This window comes from Grampus griseus (genome assembly GCF_964374135.1).
Source record: "Grampus griseus genome assembly, chromosome: 17".
Lineage (NCBI taxonomy): Eukaryota > Metazoa > Chordata > Mammalia > Artiodactyla > Delphinidae > Grampus > Grampus griseus.
The window spans coordinates 34,385,635-34,411,503 of record NC_139011.1 but is presented as its reverse complement, the minus strand read 5'-3'; the positions used below and the strand labels follow the sequence as shown (position 1 = coordinate 34,411,503).

Here is a 25,869-nt window from a genome sequence, read left to right as displayed (position 1 = left end):
CCAATTGTAAAATAAATAAGAAAGGTACTTAGAGCTATTTAAATTAAATATCTGAATATTTTAATTAAATGTAATAAATATTTATATTATAAGAAACAATGTTAATCGCTTCCATAAAAAAATGTTATTGGATCTCAACTCACCCAAAAGGGTGTTTGCGTTTAACTTATCTGTGAAAAATAAGCCTGTTATTGCAAACTGTTTCTTGCCTTAGTTGAGTGCACTAATTTACATATTTGTTCCCTGAAAAATGTTAAGACTTTGATTTGCTTTATTTTAGGGAAAATAAACATTACTGAAAGCATATAGTCTTGCTCTAATATTCTTGTCAGAGTCTATGTGACTGATTCTTATTTACCTGTAATTATGCGCTGACATTTAACCTTTCAACTTTCAATTTAATAAACAGAATAGATAATAGATTTAGATTATTTTTCACCAGTTTCGAATTAATTCTTAGGAATAGTGATACTACACCATGTAAAATAGCATTGTATAACCCAAGGCTAATTTGATCATATATAAATTAAAGCTACATACCAAAAGTAGATTTTCTATCTGCTATCCATCGCAAGGCCCAATCTGCTTTTTTCTTAACATAAGGCATTGTTTCAATTGCATTAAATAAAAATTCCCTGTAAAAACAAAAGATTAATGGCAAAGTTATTCACTTGGTTTTTTGGTTTTTTTTTTTTGTTTTTATCTTTGGCTGCGCCACACGGCTTGCAGGATCTTAGTTCCCCGACCAGGGATTGAACCCGGGCCCTCAGCAGTGAAAGCGCCGAGTCCTAACCACTGGACCACCAGGGAATCTCCAATTTACTTGTTTTTAATCAGACTATATTTGATTCTATGCAATTCTATGGTATGCAACAGACCTGTAGTTTTTCTGTATTTTTGCATGTCCATAAAATATAGAAGTGAAAGTAAAACTCAAATTAGTGCTTTGGATCTGGTCTTATACAAAATTGACTAAATCAGAATATTTAATTTCTAAACAGAACAGTGTGTGAACAGTTTTTTAAGATATACTATCCAAAGATTTACTGGTCCTATACAAGTTTTTTTTAATCTAACACATTATTAAGCAATAGAAAATATTGTCCTCCTAAACTTCCATATTTGAATAATCTTTCCCTAATATTTAGTTCCTTAATATTAACATAATCAAGCAATAGGATAAACCTTTGTAAATAAAATCCCAGCAGTAATACCTTTTCTTAGGATCTCTGATGTAAGTGTCTATTAGCAAACTGTACATCTCTGAGTGAACATTTTCGATGAGAATTTGAAAGCCATAGAAACAGCGAGCCTCTGGAACCTGCACCTCCTGACTAAAGCGCTCCACCTAAGAAGATAAGGGAAACAAATATATCCAATTCTATGGGCTCTCATTAAACACTGCAAATCAGAATCTGGACATCAGAATTATCACTTAAAAATCACCTGTCATGCCACAGACAGGTCAGAAAGACCTTATGAATTATTTTAAGCAGTACTACTTAATCCATCAACCCTCCACAATTAGTTGCATACTATATTCTTAAGCAATTAAATAAACTGACCTATTAGGTGGAGATACTGCTTATAAAGCCAAATAAACTTTAGAACATCTACCAAAAATGATTATTTTGCTTTGTAGAATTGACCTTAATTAGATCTACTGAAGCCCCTACAAGCTTATAATGAAAGTTTGCATCTTCCCATTCTTTTTAATAAGAAAGCATGTCTTCTAACCAACCATAATAGAAGTTTAAAAATGGGAAGCCAGACCCAGTGCTCCATGGCAGAGCTCTGGAAAGATTATTAAGGTGCAGGTTCTCTATTAGGGTTACTATCTAAGGGTAAAATCAAACTCATGCTTATGCCTTGTAAGTAGTTTTGATTGGTACAATATGCTTGATTTCATGATATTTTGGGGGGTCAAATAACAGAAATGTATCCTTGCCTCTGACACTTCATCAGAAAAAATGTTCTCAAGAGTTAAGTTCATTTCTTAGACATCATTTTTCAGACTCAGTCTGATTATCTTACCACCATTACTGTCATTTAACTGCTGAATGAGAACAAAAGTGGAAACAAAAATCTTACCAAATTTTCATTCACAATTCCGTCACTGGCTGCAAAAAAGGCTAAGATGTGAGAGATAAAATACTTCTCTTCTGATTTAAGCTTGTTCCAGTGAGGGAGATCCTTTGATAAATCAACCTGAAATAAAAAGATTTTCGAAAGTTTTAACTTAAATTCTTCTCAAAGTATGGAAAACTGACTTCCATTTCAAAGTTAAGGTGGGACATCTCATTGGCAGTAAAATGTGAAAAAGAAAAAAATTTCATCATTCTTGCTATAGACTGAGTATTTGTGTCCCCGCAAAGTCCATATTGAAACCTAATCCTCAATGTGATGATATTTGGAGGTGGAGCCTTTAGGAAGTGATTAGGTCACCCTCATGAATGGCATTAGTGCCCATATAAAGAGACCTCAGAGAGCTCCTTTGCCCCTTCTGCCATGTGAGGACATAGCAAGAAGACAGCTGTCTATGAAACAGGAAGCAAGCCTTCACCAGATATCAAATCTGCAGGCACCTTGATCTTAGAATCACCAGCCTCCAAAACTGTGAGAAATAAATTTCTGTTGTTTGCAAGCTATCTACTCTATGATATTATTATAGCAGCTCAAACTAAGAAAATTACAAAGGAACAGAACAAAATTAAAACATTATGAAGACATCTATCTTCTAGCTAATTGAGAAGCTGGCCAGGATGTCCTTTCAAAATATTAAAATTAACCTATTCTCACCACAAAAAAGAAATGGTAACTATGTGATGGGATACAGGTGTTAGCTTATACTATGGTGGTAATCATTTTGCCATACATAGTGTATCAAAGCAATACGTTGTACACTTTATACCTACACAATGTTATATGTCAACTATATCAATAAAGCTTGGGGGAAAGCCAAAATCTGGAAGCAATTAAGGAAGGGGCAAAATGGGGAGAGAGTAGAAACAGTCAAGAAGGAACTGAGGTGAATAAACTAATGCCTTTCAGCAGCCATTTCTTTAACATATTATATATATTTACCATTGTGTTAGACAGATAACTAGGCACTTGTTAAGCAATTGTAGCTGCTACCTTACTGCTGACTAATCTACTTTTATACCCAGAAGTAATGTCAGGCACGTAACAATCTGGTTTTTAAAACAATTTATAGATATGGCTTCCTCTGGAAATAGAAATATTTTGGAAAATGTTTATTAGAACTAGTCCTTGGAATTAATAGAAATGTACTCTAGAGTTTGGTGAAATTTACAATTGTAAAATAGTCTTTAAATGTACCTTGTAGATATCATTTTGTCTCAGGAAGATCTCTTAAGTATGTTTCATAATAACCTCATAAACATTTGAAATATGTAATTGTCTTTTGTCCTTCTTTTATTTATTCTAACAAAGCCCTAATCTCTTTCACCATTCCAAAAAAAGACTAAAGTTTCATCCTTTCAATCATTTGTGTTCTTTTCCAAAGTCCTTTTTCTCATTACTTTATTTTTTAAATGTTTACTGAGCACCAACTACATGCCAGACACTGTGCTAAATGTTGGGGATACAATGGAGCAGAGAGGAAATATTTGTATACATCTTTTAAAATATGTAAGCTAAAAATCATGTCCTATTCTATTAAGAGTTCACTTGGGTTTAACTGACATCTTCCTGGTTTTTGTGTATTATACTCCTGATACTAAATTTTAATATTACAATATGCTCTCTCTTAAATATTAAACTTATCTACATTAGTCATTTTCCATTCCTAAAAGGTAAAACTTTTCGCCCAGCTTTATCTCATTTGAATAAATTCTCAATTTTACAATCTAAAGATTGATTACAAACTACTGGTTAACAGAACTGCCTGGGTAGCTTTGAAAAAAAAACCCAAACACCAGAACTTTATCTTCTGAATCAAGGCTTCGATGATCAGGCATATTTAGGAATAAAGCTAAATCACTGATAAAACAATGAAATCTAGAGTTGATTAAACTGTAACTTACATAATTTGTTTAAATGAATAATATGTGGAACTAAAAATGTGTTTGACTTCCCAATTAATTATGTATTTGAATCTTTCTATCAGCTGTCTATAAAACATGTACTAAATTTATATTTTAATTTTTAAAAATTAGTGTTTTTTAAGTCATAGTACTACACATATTACATTTCCTAAAAGATGTAAGAAATTTTTTGATGAATTAAAAAAACCCAGGTATCACAAGTACTTTTTTAACATGATGAATGAAAAAGCCACCTATGTACTCTGTTTGTTCTCTTAACCACATCTCACAAAAAACTTTCTAAAAACCACAGTTAGAGACAGTCAGGTGTGCCTAGCACTATGGCCCAATTTGAAAATGCTGAGTTTGGGTTTGGGTTGGTTTTTTGCTCTACATGCCAACTACAATATAACAAAGATGTTAATAACGTTAACAAATATAAAATAACAAAGATGGGTAGGTGGGTAAAATCAATGTAACAGAAGCTTCAAAAATTGGCGCCTTCTGATTTCTAGTATAAATCTCCCCCCTTCTGTGTAAAATAATAGCTTACATTTATTTAGTGCTTGCTAAATGCCAAGTAACATTCTACACATCTAATTAATCCTAACAGCCAGAACTAGGTACTATTAGCCCAATTTACTGATGAGGATACACAGAGAGGTTTCACAGAACAACTTTGCCAGTGGCACAGCTAGTACGAGGTAGAGCCAGGATTTGTACCTAGGCAGCCTGGTTCCAGAGTCTGCATTCTCAACAGCATATGTAAAGAGTCAATTTCTCAAAAAACAGATAAATAAACAGACAGATCCAAATATATCTAAACAAGTAGATATATCTATCTATATAGATAAACATGCACACACAGAGAACAGAGTGCTATACAGGTATCATCCATCGTATTCAAAATGAAGACAATGATTATTTGCAGACTATGGAGCAACCGCTTGCATGACCAACTGCCCTTTTACCAAACCAGCGAGGATCTTCTGATTTGCTGTGTTCAACTCATTTCCTAGGCGGAAATTGCCACACTACAGGAAAACATTCCACAGCTGTCCTGTCTGTTGGCACAGCTGTGCCAGGTTTGATGTGGCTGAGGGCAGGGCCAGGCTGGGAGGAGCACTGTGAATTCAGGCCAGCACCTCAGAAGCGAGTGCCCTGCCCAGGCAAACTCCCCATGTGACAGCTCCTTCTGCACCATCAGATAAGCCTCTCATCTGAAAGGAGGGTCTCTAAGGCTTTCACTATTTCATGCTTTAGCTATGGCTGCAATTTTATTTATTCCACTAACCGTAAGTAAAGACTAGTCTTATTTGGTCACAGCAAACCAAAACTCTGTTTAAAAATGGAAAATGTTCTGAAATATATTGGAGGTAAAATTCTGGCAGACTGAGATGACATTTTTGCAGCAGAAAACATGTTTATAGACAGTAATCTAAACACAAAACATTGCAGAACCCTGTATTTAGTACTATTTAGTACTAATAGTATTTAGTACTATTTAGTACTTAGTACTATTTAGTACAAATAGTATTTGTATTTCAAACATTATCTTATACAACTGATCTTATTCAATGTACCTTATAATGTAAGTTAAACATTTTTAATGTCCTGCAACAGAAAATGTGAACACTGCACTAGAGAACATGTTTGCTGATGACGGTGCTGCTACTTACCTCTTCTGCTGTCCAGAAGGAGGCCTGTGCCTGTTTATACATTTTCCAAATGTCAGGGTACTGGATTGGAAAGATGACAAATCGGCGAGAACTTTTTCTTAGGAGTGGCTCTTCATTTGACTTTGCTTCATTTTCGTTGGTATCTGAAGATAACTTCTGTGAAAAATAAAGTACAAGTACCCATTTTATGGAGAGATTTCCTCTTTATTCACATCTAAACACACATCTGGGGAACTTCGGGAGACAGCATCATTTTGGGAGCCAGTGTCCCCAGCTTGAATCCTTACTGTTATGTGGTAGCTGGTTAATGGTGTTTGCTTAGTTGTGTGGCTATAGGAAGTTCCTTAACTTCTCTGAGCCTTGGTTTCCTCATCAGTAAAATAATACCTACCTTAGAGGTTAATTGTGATGATTAAAAGTGTTTTAAACAGAGCCTGGTGCATAGTAATCTCTCAAAATATTATTGCCATTATTGTTACTTTGAGGATAAGTATAAAATTAGACCCATAAACGTCACAGTGGACAAATTTCTAAAGTTGTGGACAAAATGCCCCTTCAGTGCCTCTCACAGAGACAGAATGCTGGCATGAATAGGCTACTGTTATGAGCTACTTTTTAAATTTTAATGTTTTCTTTTCTAATATTAACTGAAATTATAATACTTACCTGAAAACTCCTTACCAAAAACTTAGTAGCCTTTGTTTGTCTGACCCTTCCCATGTACCAATTGGTTTTTGCTATTTACATGTTAACATTCCTTTACTGCAATATGGTCTCACTGGGGCTGTCTCAAAGCTCTATGGGATAAAGTAAGAAACACACACCTAAATACATACTGCTTGGAAAGAGGATGGCACTCTAAAACGGGACAGTGCCATATATGTGTGTGTGTGTGTGTGTGTGTGTGTGTGTGTATTTTTTTTTAATAATCAGCAAGAGAGCAGAGACCAGTTTTTATATATTGTGGTGTTCCCAGAGTACTGTGTCAAGTGTAACATCAATAAACATTAGCTAAGTAAGTGAATGGGCTGTTAATTTCTCTTTACCTTGTGCTCAGATTACCGGATACCTTTAGATTTTTAAAAATTTAACATAAGACCACAATACATTAGTGAAATAACCTAATAACCACTCAAAGCAAGCCTCCTCTGAGTGCCCTCACATCTCCTCCTCCCCCCACTACACCAAAGGCCTGGATTAGGTGCCTAACATAGCACATAGCTCACTGCAATTTAATTCCCTGTTACTTCTCTACAGTCTCTTCTAGACCGTGCTTCTTAACAGCAAAAACCAACTTTACACTTGTGGAATCCCTAGAGCCTAGCATAGTACCTGGCACTTACTCAATATTCATTCCACAAATATTTAAGCAAATTTTTGAAACGGAAGTGGTCAAGTTTTTTGTTTGTTTGTGTTGCCATTGAGGGCTCTGCAATCTCAAAAAAGCCGTAAGATCCTGACACTGCAGTTCCAGGCTCTAGAACAGGAGATACACATAAGACCATGTCCTCTGGGTCCGGTGTTGAGGCTGCTTTTGAACTGTCACCACACAGATGCTTTATATACCTTATTCTGCTTAATCTGTACAAGTCAGTCAAATAGTAACAGTATTCCCATTTTACAGATGAGACAACTAGGTCTTGAAGTACATAAATAACATACCCAGGATTCCACAAGTGGTAAGTGGCAGAAATAAGATTAGAACTGAGATAGGTCTGAACTCAAAGCCTTGCCTTAAACTACATCCATACATATGTATGGATGGCAGCTAGTAGGGCCAGCCTACATCTAAAAACCAGAATTCAAAACAGTGAGATAACTAAAGTTAAAAAGAGTAAACACTACAATTAACCCTTGAACAACACAGGTTTGAATTGCACAGGTCCACTTACATGTGAATATTTTCCAATAAAAACTACAATACTATTCCATCCACAGTTGGTTGACAATCAGTGGGTGCAGAACCATGGATACAGAGTGCCAACTGAAAAGTTATATGTGGATTTTCAACTGCACCAAGGGTCAGTGCCCCTAACCCCCAGGTTATTCAAGGGCCAACTGAAATATCTCCTACTAAGCAAAATTAATTTAACAAATGGTACTGATGTAACCAGTGAAATGACAGGAGGAGGAAATCACCAAATTTGATTTTAGGAAAAAGCAAGAAAAATAAAAATGATTTCATTATAAATAAAGTTGAAAGAACCAAAGTGATCCTTTGGTTCTTACCAGCCAAACCGATAAGGCTTAAAGCAGTGATTTTTAACTGGTGCAAGCTTCAGAAATCTCAGAGTAAAACTTTCTCAAAATGCATTCGCCTTCTCCTTTACCAGGTTAAAATCACTATGTATAATGAGATCATTGAAGTGTGCTGTTGATGAGGATGTATTTCACAGGTGAATGATAAGACAGTAAAGATAAGATTGAAAATCAACACTTTGGAAATTGCCGCCTCTACGGCAGAATGTGAACCAAATGACCATATTTCACTCTACACTGTTCATTAAAGTACAAAATTGTGTTCACTTACAATAAGCACAAAGTATTATTCATGTCTTTAGGCAAGTCATTTAATCTGATCATCATCACTTGTAATTAGGAGGGTTGTTAAGAAAAGAAGCTGAATTAGGAGATACTGCCACGTAAAGAGAGGGGCTTTCACGAACATAGATTTTTGAACTGGGTTAGAGATGACATATTGCTTATTTTCCTGAAGCTAAGAAAAATCCACACACATTTTAAAACAATGTCAGGAGAACCACACATCCCAAAGTTCTAGGCTCTGCAGGGTATTCTCTGTGGATGTGGGCTAAGAACCCATATTTTAGAAGAAAAAACAATATGAAAAAAGGCATGATGGCATATGACATTTTTAAGAATTGGAAGTAACTTTCTATATCTGGACTTTATGGTATGTGGAGGACGACAGAAGAAGATAAACCAGAAAGGCAGAAAACACTTCACAATGACTTTTCCAAGTGTGCTCTTAAGAACTATGTGGTTCCTCTAGTGTCACAAACATTAGATTTAAAATTTCACTCTAAAATGTGTTTTTACAAGGACCTACTGTATAGCATAGGGAACTATACTCAATCTCTTGTAATAACCTATAATGGAAAAGAATCTGAAAAAGAATACATATACATGTATAACTGAATCACTTTGTTGTACACTGTAAACTAACACATTGTAAATTAACTATACTTCAATTAAAAATAATAAATGTTTTTAATAATTTAAAACAGTAATAACAGTAACTGACAGAAATGTTTTATACCATACAGAAAGGTAGCCACTAATGCATGGACTTGTGTTTCCAGGTTGTCCTTTTTTTTTTTTTTTGGATGAACTCAGATGAAAGTTTCTCTAGCTATCTCTGCTTAACTGAAGAATAACACGAGATTAAAGACAGGCAGTTAAAAACAACAACAACAAAAACCCTGTAAACATTTGTCTCTATTTTTCAGGCGTGACCCAAGATTTTTTTTTCAAAACCAACCAAAAAGGAAAAAAACAATAATGCTAATAGTAACAATAACATAATAGTAGCTCTCTTGTTCGAAGTTAAGAACTGTTAGTTGAAAACTGGTTAAATTAAGGAATCACAAGAAAAGTATATATGCCTTAAACTATTTGATTTCACTTAAAACATTTACATTTATTTGCTAATCTTCTGCTATAAGGCCAAAACGTTGTCGTTGTCACACTGATTGGAGTCCCAAGACTTTCTGACATTACGACAGCACAACGCAACACCTATACTTTCTAGTTTTAACACACTTAGGGTAGCGCAATCTCAGTGCAAAATCCTTATCTCTTTTATGATTCTCCCCAATCTTTTTATACTTGTTTGCTTACATCTAATTCTACAGAATTTGTTAATAATTCATGTTTATTGAATTTTCCAAAGCTCTCAGTTTAAGTTTTCATAGAAAAAACTTTCTTTTCATACTCACATATTACTAGTTTCCACATATTTAATTAAATTACAGTCACTACAGGACTTCCCTGGTGGTCCAGTGGTTAAGAATCCACCTTCCACTGCAAGGGACACTGGTTAGATACCTGGTCGGGGAAGTAAGATCCCACATGCTATGGGGCAACTAAGCCCACGCACCACAACTACTGAGCCCGCATCCAGCAAACTACAGAGCCCAAGCACTGCAACTAGAGAGAAGCCTGCATGCCACAACAAAGAGCCCACGCACCAAAACAAAAGATCCCGTGTTCCGCAACTAAGATCAGACGCAGCCAAAAATAAAATAAATAAATAAATAAATAATTCAAAAATGAATAAATTAATTAGTCATTACAAAACAAGTACTACTGGTATAAACAGCACTGGAAATAAAGACAGCTGATCCTGGTGGCAACAGAAGTATGTGAGTGCATCAGACAGCAGCATACTAGCCATATGCATTTTGAATGCTACGGGTATCCACATATTTTACAGGGTTGATAAATCCACAGAATTGGCCAGTAGTGAATTAAGAGAACTTCTGAAAAATACGCGAGGTAATTCTTTACTAAGTTTGATATAAATCTTCAACTATCATCTATACACCAATTTAAAGTGATGGGTTCATCAAAACAGACTTACTATTCCATTGATTTTATAAGTAATGATAAAATAATATATATAATATATTATATATAATATATATGTTATATATATTAACTTAATTAACTTATTATATATAATAATATATATGTTATATTATTATTTTATACTTATTTTATACTTATTATTTATACTTATTATTTTATACTTATTATTTATACTTATTATATATAATATATGTTATATATAACTTATACATATTAATATATAATATATAACAATAATATAATATTATCATATTATATATAATTATATTAATTATATATATTAATTAATTAACAATTAATATAATTAATTATATACAATATATAATTATATATTAATTATTAATATATTTGATTATGTAATTAATTATATAATAATATATAATATTATTATAACTTATAAGTTATATTATTAACTTATATTATTATATAAGTTATATATATTAACTTAATTAACTTATTATATATAATAATATATATAAGTTATATATATTAACTTAAAAAATTATACTAATAAAATAGACAAAAGTCAATTTTATCAATTAGTGTTGTACTTATGATTTTGTTTGGAAAATTGGCCCAGGTTTTAAACCATGCAAGGGCATTGAATGTAAATATATATGAATTTTGCCATAGCTATTTTCCTGTCGCCATTTGATACAACTATTTTGACAATTTCTTTTTTACTCAGTGTCATCATTTTGACAAAAAGAAGCAAACGAAACATTTTTTAACTTTCAGCTGTTAAAATACGTACTCCATCTCCAAGCTTTATCTGAGGTTAAGGGGGATGCGCCTACTTTTTGCATTTTAAATGGATATTTAGATGTTGATTTTTTTGAAAATGTTGGAGCAGGTCAAAGTGGTCTGCTTTGATATATAACACTTTGGCATCTGGCCTTAGCATGCAGTCTACTGGGAGCAATTGAAAGTTTTTAATCAGGTAAGGAACAGAATCAGATTTGTTTTATAATCACTTTTGGAGAAATGTGGCTAGATTAGAAGAGAAATTGGAGGTGGAGATAACAATGAAAAGATTATTGCACTATCCATCTCTTGCCTGAACGAGGATATCAGCTCCAGAAACACAAAAGACTGATTTAAGGGATATTCAAAAGTAGATTTAATAATTCCTGCTAAAATTTGGATTCTGGACAACAGGATAAGGAAGAGTTGAAGATGCCCTTGAGGTTTCCAGCTCCAACAACTGGATGATCAAAATGAGAAATAAGAGACTCAAAGTGCTCAGCACCTGGAGAATAACTGAATCAGACAAAAACTCTTACTTCTCACATTAGATGTTTAACAAAAGCTTAATTTGAATTAACTCCCCCCACCAACCCAAGCCATAACAAGTTACAAACACAAAAGCTTTTTAAAAATCACTTTGGTCGGGCTTCCCTGGTGGCGCCGTGTCCGCTGCCGATGCAGGGGAAACGGGTTCGTGCCCCGCCGGGAAGATCCCACATGCCGCGGAGCGGCTGGGCCCGTGAGCCATGGCCGCTGGGCCTGCGCGTCCGGAGCCTGTGCTCCGCAACGGGAGCGGCCACAACAGTGAGAGGCCCGCGTACCGAAAAAAAAAAAAATCACTTTGGTCAATAAAAAAGATAATGGGCTCAAGTTTCAAGATATCCAGAAGGCAGCTGAAAATATAACACTATGGTAGTAGGCAGAGGCACTACCTCCCTCCTTCCTAATTCAGTGGAGATCTATGAGTAGTCGCCAAGAGGATGGATGTGATTATTCAGGGAGAACATATAGAGCAGCAGCAGCACAGCTGAGAATGCAGACTCTCTTCACAGAAAAAGGGCAGATGGAAGAAGAGCCAGCTGGGATTAAAACTGGCTGAAATGGTTGTAAAGCAAAGGTAGAAGTGACCTGACTTGGCTAAAGCAAGGATCAACAGATGAGACAGAAAGGATCTACACTGTGGATTTCAATTGGGCTAAGATGTTTGGAGTTTTCTGGGCCAAAGATTTTCAAATATCTGGGGGGCTGGGAGGCTGAGACTTCAACTCTCCTCACAGGCATTCATTGTGGAGCACAGTTTAAAATCATTCCTGGGAATTCCCTGGTGGTCAGTGGTTAAGACTTTCACTGCTGAGGGCTCGGGTTCGATCCCTGGTTGGGGAATTAAGATCCCACAAGCCCCGCGGCACGGCCAAAAAAAAAAAATCATTCCTATGGAGAGTCATGGAGAGTTTCTGGGTAGGAATTAACATGGATTGGGATGCCATGAGAAAGATAAATTGGACATCCCTGTGTAGGTTAAATTAGAAAAGAAAAAACATAGATTTTGGTAGCAACTATAGTGTCGATTTCAGAGGTAGAAATGACAGCCTGAATTAAGATGTGGCAGTTAGCGTGAAAAAGCTGCTTGAACAGGACTTTGCCAGTCTGAGGAGCTGGGCAGGTTTTGGTGGGAACTGAGACCCTTTTGGGAGTATTTATTTGAGTGGAGTGACACGGAGGCACAGGTTTAATGATGGATTAATTTGGCAGTGGTAAATAGGATTGGACAGCAGGTAAGACCGGAAGTAGACAAATAAATTTGTTGTAACTGCATAAGAGTTAAGTGAGAATGTGAAATAGCTTCTCATCGTCATTCCTTGGCAACATTCCACCATCTTTTTCAGAATGGTGCTTCCTGTTTCTGGTCACCTGGTCCCAAGAGTTACTAGGACATGCTAGGGCACCCATCCAGATCAAGATTCCCCAGCTAGCACTCACCCTGCTCTGATCTAGGCTGGCATTCTACACAGCCCCTCCCTCCCATCCACCTCCAATTTCACCACTTTCATTTGCTTGCCTTCACCTCTCTCCTATTCTTCAGGTGAAGTAGAATATTTGGATGCTGTCAGAGCCATACACTATTTGTAGGTGTTTTCATTTTCCTATTCCCACCAAATCTAGTAAAACAGATGGAATACTGGCCTAGGAATGAGAACTTGGTTTTAAACCTAGCTCTGCTACTGATTTGTGTGGTCCTGGGCATATCATTTCATCTTTTCTGGCCTAAACTTTCTTACCTTGAAAATAGGGACTATCAATTAGATTAATGATAGTTAATTTTGAGAAACTATAAAAACTTTGAACCCCCTTTATCAGGAGATTCACAGCTGCACATACAAAGTCTACAAACTTCAGGAGAGCCATAAACCCCCTTCAAGGTATAAACTCTTCAAGGCAGTGTTCTTAAAATATGTGTACCAGGATCACCTGAAGTGCTTGTTAAAAATGGAGTCCCAGACCCATCCCAAGAGATTTTGATTCACTACATCTGGGGCATAGGCCCAGTAATTTACATTTTTTACAATGTTTTCCAGGTGATTCTGCTGCAGGTGGCCCATGCTGCACCAATATATCTAGAGAAAAAAAGTACTTAAGGCACCCTTGCATTTCGAGTTAAAAACTGTGGAAGAGGTGCTCACTAAAATTATTTCTATATCTAAAGTACTGCCTCTGTCTTTGTGGGTCTGTATCAAGATAGGGATAATAAATAAAAATTAACTTCCAGGTCTTAAATCTCAATAAGTCTTGGTACTACTAGCACAAACAAAAATATCTGAGTTGTCCCATTACAGTGGGGAAATTGGTACTAAATATATTTGTTTCAAGAGGGGAAGAAAAAGTTTGAGGGCTATTTACAATTTGTTAACTAGCTACTAAATGTTTACAAAGTCAAAATAAAATAAAATCCCAAATCTGGAATCTACAACTTTCTGAAGAAATGTAGGGCCAAGCAAGTGTCTCTGTGAACTGAAACTCTATTAAAATAATCAGATACCACACACAGCAACAGGTTTAGAAGTATTTACAGAATAACAGGGTATGAAAATTATAGTGCAACAATTTGAACTACCCTACAACCCTACAATCTAATGAATCCCAGCTTATTTACTGTTGCTATATACCTCTACTAATATAGAAGCAGAGAAGGTGAACACGTTAACTAAGGTTTTTATTAAGCACCCACAACTTCTGTGGCACTTTGCATAAAGCATTTTACTTAATTCTCTGTGAAGGAAGTATCATTTCCACCATATAAACGAAGATAGTGATACCCAAAGATTCACAGCTAGTTTAGCCGGGTCTGAGAAAACTGGCCTCCTAACCTGATCATTTCATTGTTAATGAGGATTTCCCGACGCCATTCTACCTATCATCTCCACCCCATCCACCTGTGTCAATTTCCACAGGCATCCTTCCAAGTCCTTTTACCGATCCCAGAGATGGCATGCATTTCTCTAGCAGAGCCACCAGTCCTCGGCCTTTGCCTCAATTTCCCCGGCTAGGGCTCCAGAACAGGGAAGGATGGGAGGGGGGGAGCGCCTTGCCCCGGTCTGAAGTCTCAGAGCATTGCCTTTGGGTAGCCCCGGAACAGAGCAGTGGAGCAGAAACCCGGCTCGCTCCTCACCCCTCCCCGGGGACTGCCTCCCGGGCGCTCGAAAAGACGAAACCCGTCTGCAGCGACGACTCGAAGCCGGGCCGACACCAGGTTTCAGAAGGCAATGAATAAAATTTCTCACAGCGCTCCTGCACCTTGCAGGTCCCCGCCGCAACCCGCAATCTAGAGGCCAGTCGTGACTGGGGGCGGGAGAGGAAGCAGCAGCAATGTTTACCTCCTCCTGCTGGGGCCTGGACGCTTCCGGCCTTTCCGCGTCTCCCATCGCGCAGACTCCGCCAGAGCTACGAGAGCAGAGGGAACCAAGTGCCTCAGGCCACCTCCACCTGGGACAGAACCAAGTAGCCGGCGGGTCCTCTGAGTCGGCCCCGACCCCTCCTACTCCTGCCGGCCCCGCCCCGCTCCACTCTGTCGACCTCACTTTCTCGCCTGCCCATTGAGGGACAGTCCCAGCTCTGGCCTGGCCCCGCCTCCCCGGCCACAGGGACCCGCCTGCTCCGCAGGCCCCGCCCCACTCCTCTGCGCCGGCCCCACCTCCCGCCTGTTTAATGAAGGTCCCTCCTTGCGCCTGCCGGCCCCGCCTCTCCCGCCTCCGGGCCCCGCCCCGCTGCGCCGGCCCCATCTCCCGCCTGCCCAGTGAGTGATTCTCTCTGCGTCTGCTGGCCCCGCCTCCCACGCCTCCAGGCCCTGCCTCCTCCGGCAGCCCACGCCCCCACGCCGGCCCCGCCCCCTGCTCGCTCACTGAGGAACTCTCCCAGAGGCACCCCCTCGGCACGACCCCCAGTCTGTGGCCTGAGGGGTTCGGCTTTCGGCTCCTTCCGCGAGGCTGTCCTCTAGTCGCGCGGTGCAGGAGGTGCCCGGACCTGCCAGGTCATCTCTCTTGGTCGAGACTCTCCAGCTAGCTCTCGCCTTGCCTCAGGAATACGGTGTGTCGCGCTAACTCGGCCTGAGAGACCGCCAGGTAGCGGTCGGACCACACACAGGAGGAGCTAAAGAGGAGAGAGCGCTCTTCGCGTGTGGAGCGGTAGTGAGGAGAAGCCATGCTCTCGGTGAGAAAAGAGGACCGCACCGTTACACCACTGGTGAAGAGAGAAGGCTGCCCTGCTTTGTCCTGAAGCGACCGAGAAGAGGTAGGCGGAAGGTGTGCGGGAACGGGTCGGTGGGGCGTCGGGGTGAGGAGGGGGGCGAATGATGGAAGGCGGGGATGGGGTTTGAAGGCTCTGTGGATACTGGTTCAGCAAACTAAGCTTGTAGTGACACTTGCGCTTAGCAAGTGACGGGCGCCGTACCGCCCTGTGAACCGAGCCGCGGGGTCCCGCGACGCCCCTGTGCCGTAGACAGCGATGCCCCTCCGCTTACGGACCAGGAACTCGGGCTTGGGATAAACCCCTGAGGTTACCCAGCCCGAAGGCAGTAGGCTTCCAGGCTCCCTGCGAAACGCTCTTTTCAAGGCCGAAAGTCAGAGTGTGGAGCGGGGACAGACTCGGGGGCTGCCGATGGCCCCGCCTCTCAGAGGAGCTATCTAAAGATAACTGCCCACAGAAAGAAAAAATAGTTGGGTCCAAAAACTAGGAATGAGGTGAAAGAGAGATTTCCTTAAGTATTTTGAAGCTGGAATATTGAGGGAACCTTGTCGTGCCTTGAACAACATGCACCTGTTCTGTGATTAGCTGATGAGGGAAGTGTGGTTAAAACAGGGTAGAAGATTAAGCTTTGAAAACGATGAAAGTTCCTTCTCAAACCTGTCCTAGAGCTGGGGGATGAGAGATAGCCTTTCTTACTTAGGCAACTGCTAGGGGCCAAGTGCTGAGTAAAAACTTTTACGAATAGTAACTTTAAATAATAGTTAAATTAGTACTGTGAGGAAACTGAGTCTTAAGTTAGATAATTCATCGTAGGCCATGTGGCAAATAAACTAAGAGCAAGGATTCTACCATTTAAAGTCATCGAACAGTATGCTATATGTCAGGCATCATATTCGTATTGAAGATGCAAAAGTGAATGAGACTAGTGGAAAAGAACGTGGATCCTGGAGCCATATCATCCTGGGCCTGAATTCTAGCTCCCTTGTTTATTAGCTGTGCTACTTTGGACAAGTTACTTCGCCTCTGAGACTCAGTTTCCTCAATTCCTTCCTCATAAGATTGTTGTGTGGATTTACTAATATATTACTTGTAAAGCACCTATTGGGGTGGAAAATGACAGTGATAGCTTCCAAGTACACTAGTAATCAGGCCATCCTAGAGGTCATGGAACAGGAAGGCTCAATTGAGTCACTCGAATCACATGTTTTATTAAATTAATTGAAAACATACATTAAGGGGAAAGAGATGGAGTAGCTAACCTATTTAAGATAGGATGTGGGGAGGGGAGGGAGTGGAAGGACCATACTATTCAAATGTTAATCAGTATTCATATATCCTGTCTTTGTTGCATCAGCCTTCCTGGCTGGTGGTATAGTTACAAAGGCCAGAGTTGAGGATGAGCATGGGGTTCTCAGCAGTGGAGCCAACATACACTTGCTCTTTTGGAGGGATGCAGGAGCAAGTAGGCCTGGTCACAGCTGTAACTTGCCTAAATTAGCCTGCTGAGCAGCAATGAGTTTTATCTGTGTTTCTTGGGAAAAGCTTATGTGAGGCCAGAATAGATGTCACCAATTAGTGGTTGATTTAGCGGTAACATAGTTGTCAATCTGGAAGTGACATGATCCTTAAAGTATGAATGTTTAAGAATTACTTGGTTCTTGCAGCCCTTTCTATCTGTGACACTCTCATTTGTTCCATTATTTTTGTCTATGTTCAACACATTTATGTTCTGTTTATTCTATCTTTAACATGCCTCACAGGTTAATAACTTGTTTACTATTTATACTTAACATGTCTTACGAATCTCCTTATGTCTTGCAAGCTATTTGCTCCCATACTTAGTTTCTTTCCATTTTTATATTAGAATTGAATAATCTTAATACAGCAGAAACACATTTCAGTGCTTATTATATTGCCTGAAGCGTAGTAGGCAGTATGTATTAGTTTCCCTCAAGATGTTTAAAGTTAACAGGAAGAGCAAATGTAAAATATTATACGTGCAACTGAAAGATCTCTGGGAGTAGGAGGATTCTACATCTTCATAGATTCTGTGGCATATTATATTTTCCTAATATATTTGGAAAACATTTCTCATCCCAAACACTGTTCCCATCAAAAGGTGGAGTCTTTTTTTTTGTTTAATAAATTTATTTATTTATTTTTGGCTGTGTTGGGTTTTCGTTTCTGTGCGCAGGCTTTCTTTAGTTGCGGCGAGCGGGGGCTACTCTTCATCGCGGTGCGCGGGCTTCTCATTGTAGTGGCTTCACTTGTTGCGGAGCACAGGCTCTAGATACGCAGGCTCAGTAGTTGTGCCTCACGGGCTTGGTTGCTCCGCGGCATGTGGGATCTTCCCAGACCAGGGCTCGAACCCGTGTCCCCTACATTGGCAGGCAGATTCTTAACCACTGTGCCACCAGGGAAGCCCAAAAGGTGGAGTCTTATTCCCCTTCTGCTGTGTTCTGAACATTTGTGTCCCCCAAAATTCTTAAGTTGAAAACCTAGTGCCCAAGGTGATATTTAGGAGGTGAGGCCTTTGAAAGGTGATTAGGTCATGAGAGTAGAGCCTTCATGAATGAGATTAGTGCCCTTATATTGGATTGTTTGTTTTTCACTACTGAGTTTGTATGGGTTCTTTATATGTATTTTGGATATTAACCCCTTACCAGGTGTATGATTTGCAAATATTTTCTCCCGTTCAGTAAGTTGCCTTTCCATTTTGTTGATGGATTTCTTTGCTATGCAGAAATTTTTTAGTTTGATATAGTCCCACTTGTTTATTTTTGCTCTTGTCTTGGCTCTTGGTGTGAAATCTAAAAAGTTATTGTCAAGACCAATGTTAAAGAGCTTACTGCCTCTGTTTTTTATGATTTGAAATATATTTCAAAACTCAATATATTTTGAGTTAATTTTTGTATATGATGTAAGATAGTGGTCCAGTTTCATTCTTTTGCATGTGGCTGTCCAGTTTTCCCAACACCATGCATTGAAGTGACTCTTGTTTCTTCATTAAATATTCTTGGCTCCTTTGTCAAATTAATTGATGAAATATGTGTGGGTTTATCTCTGGGCTCTCTATTCTGTTTCATTGATATGTGTGTCTGCTTTTATGCCATACTACAATGTTTTGATTATAATAGTTTTGTAATGTAGTTTGAAATCAGGGAGCACGATACCTCCAGCTTCGTTGTTCTTTCTCAAGATTGCTTTGGCTATTTGGGGTGTTTTGTGGTTTCACATAAATTTAGGATTGTTTATTTTATTTCTTTGAAAAATGCCATTGGAATTTTGATAGGAATTACATTGAATCTGTAGATTGCTTTGGGTAGTATGGACATTTTAACAATATTAACTTTTCCAGTTCATGAGCATGGAATATCTTTGCATTTATTTGTGTTCTCTTCACTTTCTTTCATTAATGTCTTACAGTTTTTAGTGTTCAGGTTTTTACCTCCTTGGTTAAATTTATTTCTAGATATTTTTCTTTTTGATGCAATTGTAAATGAGATTGTTTTCTTAAATCTGTTTCTGATAGTTCATTGTTAGTGTATAGAAACACAGATTTTTGTATACTAACTTTGTATCCTGCAAATTTACTGAACTCATTTACTCTAAGGTTTTTTGGTGGAGTCTTTTGGGTTTTCTATATATAATATCATCTGTAAATAGTGACAGTTTTACTTCTTCCTTTCCAATTTGAATGCCTTTTATTTCTTTTTTATTGACTAATTGCTCTTGCTAGGCATTTCAGTATTATGTTGAATAAGAGTGGTGAGAATGGGTATCCTTGTCTTGTTCCTGATCTTAGACAAAAAGCTTTCAGCTTTTCACTGCTGAGTATGATGTTAGCTGTGGACTTGTCATATATGGCCTTGGTTATGTTGAGGTACATTCCCTCTATACCCATTTTGTTGAGAGTTTTTATCATAAATGGATGTTGAATTTTGTTGAATGCTTTTCCTGGATCTATTGAGATGATTATGTGGTTTTTATACTTCATTTTGTTAATGTGATATAATCACATTGATTTGCAGATGTTGAGCCGTTCTTGCGTCCCTGGAATTGATCCCACTTGATCATGGTGTGTGATCCTTTTAATATATTGTTGAATTTGGTTTGCTTATATTTTGTTGTGGATTTTTGCATCTATGTTTATCAGTGATATTGACCTGTAATTTTCTTTTCTTGTGGCATACTTGCCTGGTTTTGGTATCAAGGTAATGCTGGCCTCATTAAATGATTTTGGAAGCATTCCCTCCTCTTCTATTTTTGGAAGACTTTGAGAAGTGTTGGTATTAATTCTTTGAATGTTGGGTAGAATTCACCAGTGAAGGCATCTGGTACTGGACTTTTGTTTGTTGAGAGGTTTTTGATTACTGATTCAATTGCCTTACTAGTAATTGGAAATAGATTTTCTATTTCTTCATGATTCAGTCTTGGTAGGTTGTATGTTTCTACATTTATACATTTCTTATAGATTGTCAAATTTGTTGGCATATAATTGTTCATAGCAGTCTCTTATGATCCTTTATACTTCTCAAGTATTAGTTATATGTCTCCTCTTTCATTTGAGTTTGAATCCTCTCTTTTTTTTTCTTGGTGAGCCTAGCTAAAAGTTTGTCAATTTTGTTTATCTTTTAAGAGAACCAGCTTTTAGTTCCATTGATCTTTTCTCTTGCCTTTTTAGTCTCTGTTTCATTTATTTTCTCTCTGATCTTTGTTATTTCCTTCCTTCAACTAATTTTGGGCATCATTTGTTCCTCTTTTTCTAGTTCCTTGAGGTATAAAGTTAGGTTATTTGAGATTTTTCTTGTGCCTTGATGTAGGCATTTATTGCTATGCTTCCCTCTTAAAACTGCTTTTGTTGCATCCCATAAGTTTTGGTATTTCCATTTTCATTTGTCTCAAGGTATATTTTTTAAATTTCTTTTTTGATTTCTTCTTTGACCCATTGGTTGTTCAAAAGCATGCTGTTTAATCTCTACATATTCGGAAATTTTCCAGTTTTCTACTTGTAATTCATTTCTAGTTTCATGCCATTGTGGTCAGAAAAGGTGCTTAATATAATTTCAGTCTTCTTAAATTTGTTATAACTTGTTTTGTGGCCTAACATATGATCTGTTCTGGAGAATGTTCCATGTGCACTTGAGGAGAATGTGTATTCTGTTGCTTTTGGATGGAATCTTTTATATATATATATATATATATATATATATACACATACATACATACATATATGTATATATATATAAAAGATCTATATATATCATATATCATTTATATATATTTTATATATATTCATCCTTATGATACAATATGCCATTTAAGGCCAATGTTTCCTTATTGATTTTTCTGACCCAATGATCTATCCATTGATATAAGTAGGGTGTTAACATTCTCTACCATTATTTATTTATTATAAATTTATTTATTTATTTTTGGCTGCATTGGATCTTCGTTGCTGCACGCGGGCTTTCTCTAGTTGTGGCAAGCAGGGGCTACTCTTCGTTGCAGTGCATGGGCTTCTCATTGTGGTGGCTTCTCTTATTGCAGAGCACGGACTCTAGGCGTGCGGGCTTCAGTAGTTGTGGCATGAGGGCTCCGTAGTTGTAGCTCGTGGGCTCTAGAGTGCAGGCTCAGTGTTTGTGGTGTATGAGCTTAGTTGCTCTGTGGCATGTGGGATCCTCCCGGACCATGGCTCAAACCTGTGTCCCCTCCATTGGCAGGTGGATTCTTAACCACTGTACCACCAGGGAAGGCCCCCCCTACCATTATTTTATTGCTGTCTATTTCTCCCTTTAGGTCTGTTAGTATTTGCTTTATACCTTTAGGTGCTCCTATGTGGGAGTGCATAAAAATTTACAAATGTTATATCTTGTTGTTGAATTGACCCCTTTATCATTATGAAATGCCCTTCATTGTCTCTTATTACAGTCTTTGTCTTAAAGTCTATTTTGAAGATGTTAAAAATAGCAATTATGCTCCAATAAAGATGTTAAAAATTTTTTTTAAAATAAAGTCTATTTTGTCTGGTATAATTAGAGCTATCCCAGCTTTCTTTTGGTTTCCATTTGCTTGGAATATCTTTTTCTATCCCTTCATTTTCAGTCTGTGTGTGTCCTTACATCTGAAGTGATCCTTTTGTAGGCTGCATATAGATGGGTCTTTTTTTAAAAATCTATTTAGCCATTCTGTGTCTTCTGATTAGAGAATATAGCATATTAGTGCCCTCATAAAAGGCTCCAAAGAGCTTTCTCGCCCTTTCTGCCATGCGGGGTTACAATAAGAAGTCTGTGACCCAGAAGAGGGCCTTCACTTGATCATGCTCAGACCCGGATCCCAGATTTTCAGCCTCCAGAACTGTGAGAAATAAATATTTATTCTTCATATGCCACCCAGTCTGTGGTAGTTTGCTATAGCAACTGCAATGGACTAAAATACCTCCCTTTGGGGACTTCCCTGGTGATCCAATGCAGACTTCACCTTCCAATGCAGGGGGTGTGGGTTTGATCCCTGGTTGGGAAACTAAGATCCCACATGCCTTGCAGCCAAAAAACCCAAAAAGCATAAAACAGAAGCAATATTGTAACAAATTCAATAAAGACTTTAAAAATGGTCCACATCAAAAAAAAAATCTTAAAAAAAAACCCTTCCTTTGAATGTGAGCTATCCTTAGTGACATACTTTTTTTAAATAATTAATTTTTGGCTGCTTTGGGTCTTCATTGCCTGTGCAGTATCTCTAGTTGTGGCAAGCAGGGGCTACTCTTTGTTGCGGTGCACAGGCTTCTCATTGCGGTGGCTTCCCTTGTTGTGGAGCACAGGTTCTAGGCGTGTGGGCTTCAGTAGTTATGGCACGTGCACTCAGTAATTGTGGCTCGAGGGCTCTAGAGCGCAGGCTCAGTAGTTGTGGCACACAGGCTTAGTTGCTCCACAGCATGTGGGATCTTCCTGGACCAGGGCTCGAACACGTGTCCCCTGCAATGGTAGACGGATTCTTAACCACTGTGCCACCAGGGAAGCCCCATGACTTACTTTTTTCCCCCAGTTTTATTGAGATATAATAGACATACAACACAGTATAAGTTTAAGATGTACAGCAAAATGACTTGACTTATATAAATTGTGAAATGATTACCTCAAGTTTAGTTAACATTATTATCTCACATAGATACCAAGAAAAGAAAAAGAAAAACTTTTTTCTTTGTGATGAGAATTCTTAAGAGTTACTCTCAACTTTCCTGTATATCATACAGTAGTGTTAACTGTAGTCATCATGTTGTACATTACATCCCTAGTATTTTATCTTATAACTAGAAGTTTGTACCTTTTGACCATCTTCATTCAATTCCCTCTTCCCCCACTCCCCTGCCTTGGGTAACCACGTATCTGATCTGTTTTTCCACGAGTTTGGTGGTGTTGGGTTTGGGTGGTTTTTTTTGTTGCTTTGTTTGTTTTTATTCCACATATAAGTGAGATCATACAGTATTTGTCTTACTCTGTCTGACTTATTTCAGTTAGCATAATGCCTTCAAGGTCCATACATGTTAAGCAAACTTTTTTTTATAGCTGAATAATTATATGCCACAACTTCTTTATCCATTCATCTGGTAATGGATACTTAGATTGTTTACATGTCTTGGTTATTGTAAATAATGCTCTTATGAACATGGGGTGCAGGTATCTCTTCAACAAAATGTTTTCATTTCCTTCATATATATTCCCAGGAGTGAAATTGTTACTGACCGGACTTGGGTCCACTTACTTGATGCACAGCAAAGCCAATCTACTGACACCAGGTTGTGGTGAAGGAAAGTACAGCATTTACTACAGGGCACCAAGCAAGGAGGATGGGCATCTTGTGCACAAAAGACCCAAACTCCTCAGTGGATTTTAGGGAAGGGTTTTAAAGGCAGTGTGAGGGAGAAGGTCATGGGGTGTGTGATCAGCTTGTGCACAGTTCACTGATTGGTTGAGGGTGAGGTAACAAGGTGGTATTTCAGGGACCTCAATGATCAGTTTTCTGGCTCCAGCCAGTCTTGGGTCTAGTGCTGGTGGTCAGCATGTAGTTAACTTCCTTCACCTGGTGGAGATTTTACTCTCTGCAGAATAACTAAAGGATATGGCTTAGGATATTATCTATAGCCCTTGAGAGGAATGAAAGGTCCTTGACTGTTTTATAGCCAAACTATTATTATTTTGTCTTGCTTGACTGCTTTCCTTTTTTTCTGCATTTTTTCACATCTCTGATTAAATTTGCTCTTTGGAACTCAGGGAAGGCTTAGGAGGCTAAAGCTTTTCTACAAACAAGAGTCAGGGGTCACAGGGGTTCTGTCCCTGGGAAGACCCTGTAGAGTCCTGCTTGGTTTCAGAATTGCTGGATCACATGGTAGACCTATTTTTAATTTTTTGAGGAACCTCCATACTGTTTTCCATAGTGGCTGTATCAATTTGCAATCCCACCAAAAATAGCACACAAGGGTCCTCTTTTCTCCACATCCTTGCCAACATTTGTAATCTCTTGTCTTTTTGATGCTAGCCATTTTAACAGGCGTGAGTTGATACCTCACTGTGGTTATGCTTTGCATTTCCCTAATGATTAGTGACGTTGAGCATCTTTTCATGTACCTGTTGGAAAACTATCTATTCCGGTCCTTTGCCCAATTAAAAATCAGTTTATTTGCTTTTTGGCTATTATATGATTACTTTACATATTTGGGGTGGTTTGCAGATAATGTTTTCACATTCTGTGGGTTATATTTTCATTTTGTTAACGACTTCTTTTGCTATGCAGAGCTTTTTAGTTTGATGTAGTCCCACTGGTTTATTTTTTTGCTTGTGCTTTAGGTGTCATATCTGAAAAATCATTGCCAAGATCCATATTAAGGAGGTTTTTCCCTATGTTTTCTTCTAGAAGTTTGATGGTTTCAGGTCTCATATTTAAGTCTTTACTCCATTTTGAGTTAATTTTTGTGAGTGGTGTAAGATAGGGGTCTAGTTTCATTCTTTTACATGTGAATATCCAATTTCCCCAGCACCATTTATTGAAGAGACTGTCTTTTCTCCATTCAGTATTCTTGGTTCCCTTGTCAGATGTTAGTTGACTGTATATGCATGAGTTTATTTCTGGGCTCTCAATTCTGTTGCATTGGAGTGACTGACTTAACAAATAGAATCCATGGCTTTCAAGTCTAGTTCATAAAGGACAATATAGACAGCTTTTGCTTGGTTTTCTTTCTCTCTTTTGGAAAGTTTGCCCTTAGAACTTAGGTACCATTCTACAGGAAGCCAAAAACTAGCCCACAAAGATGACATGGAGAAGCCTATGTGGGAAGGAACTGAGGCACCCAATCAACAGGTAGTATCAATTTCTTGATGTGTGAATGAACAAACCATCAGAGGATTCCAGCTACCAGCCATCAAGTCTTCCTTCCACTTGAAACCCCCAGACATCATGGAGCAGAGACAAGCCATCATGATTGTGTCATGTGCAAATTCCTAATCCACAGAATCTGTGAGCATAATGAATGATTGTTTTATACCACTAAACTTGGAGATAATTTGTTACGCAACTGTAGTAACTGCAACAGCCTCCATTCCACTTACATAGATTTGTGTGGTAATGACTGAAGAAGGCAAATTAGCCTATGGTACAGAAAACTTATAATTTCAAGCTACTGGTGGCTTATTGTGTAACAATAAGATGGATAAATCCTCATTTCTCAAACTTGAATGATATCTCAAACTTTTTAAAAAGAATTTATTTATTTATTTTTGGCTGTGTTGGGTCTTCATTGCTGCACATGGGCTGTCTCTAATTGCGGTGTACGGCTTCTTTCTGTGGTGGCTTCTCTTGTTGTGGAGTATGGGCTCTAGGCCCACGGGCTTCATTAGTTGCAGCACTCAGGCTCAGTAGTTGTGGCTCATGGGCTCTAGAGCACAGGCTCAGTAGTTGTGGTGCACGGGCTTAGTTGCTCTGCGGCATGTGGGATCTTTCCAGACCAGGGATTGAACCCATGTCCCCTGCACTGGCAGGCGGATTCTCAACCACTG

General features: G+C 38.3%; 1 protein-coding gene across 1 annotated transcript in view; it reads right to left on the bottom strand.

The window, feature by feature from the left end:
• The window catches only part of RRM2B (ribonucleotide reductase regulatory TP53 inducible subunit M2B), a 37,445-nt gene extending 22,395 nt beyond the window's left edge, over positions 1-15,050 (bottom strand). Inside the window, exons 1-5 of the mRNA XM_082674855.1 lie at positions 14,953-15,050; positions 5,726-5,881; positions 2,092-2,208; positions 1,215-1,348; positions 541-635 (exon numbers count right to left, since the gene is read on the bottom strand). Coding sequence (XP_082530981.1) covers positions 541-635; positions 1,215-1,348; positions 2,092-2,208; positions 5,726-5,881; positions 14,953-15,000 — 550 coding nt within the window. The 5' untranslated portion in view covers positions 15,001-15,050. The remainder of the gene's footprint in view (positions 1-540; positions 636-1,214; positions 1,349-2,091; positions 2,209-5,725; positions 5,882-14,952) is intronic.
• Between the last annotated feature and the right edge of the window lie 10,819 nt (positions 15,051-25,869).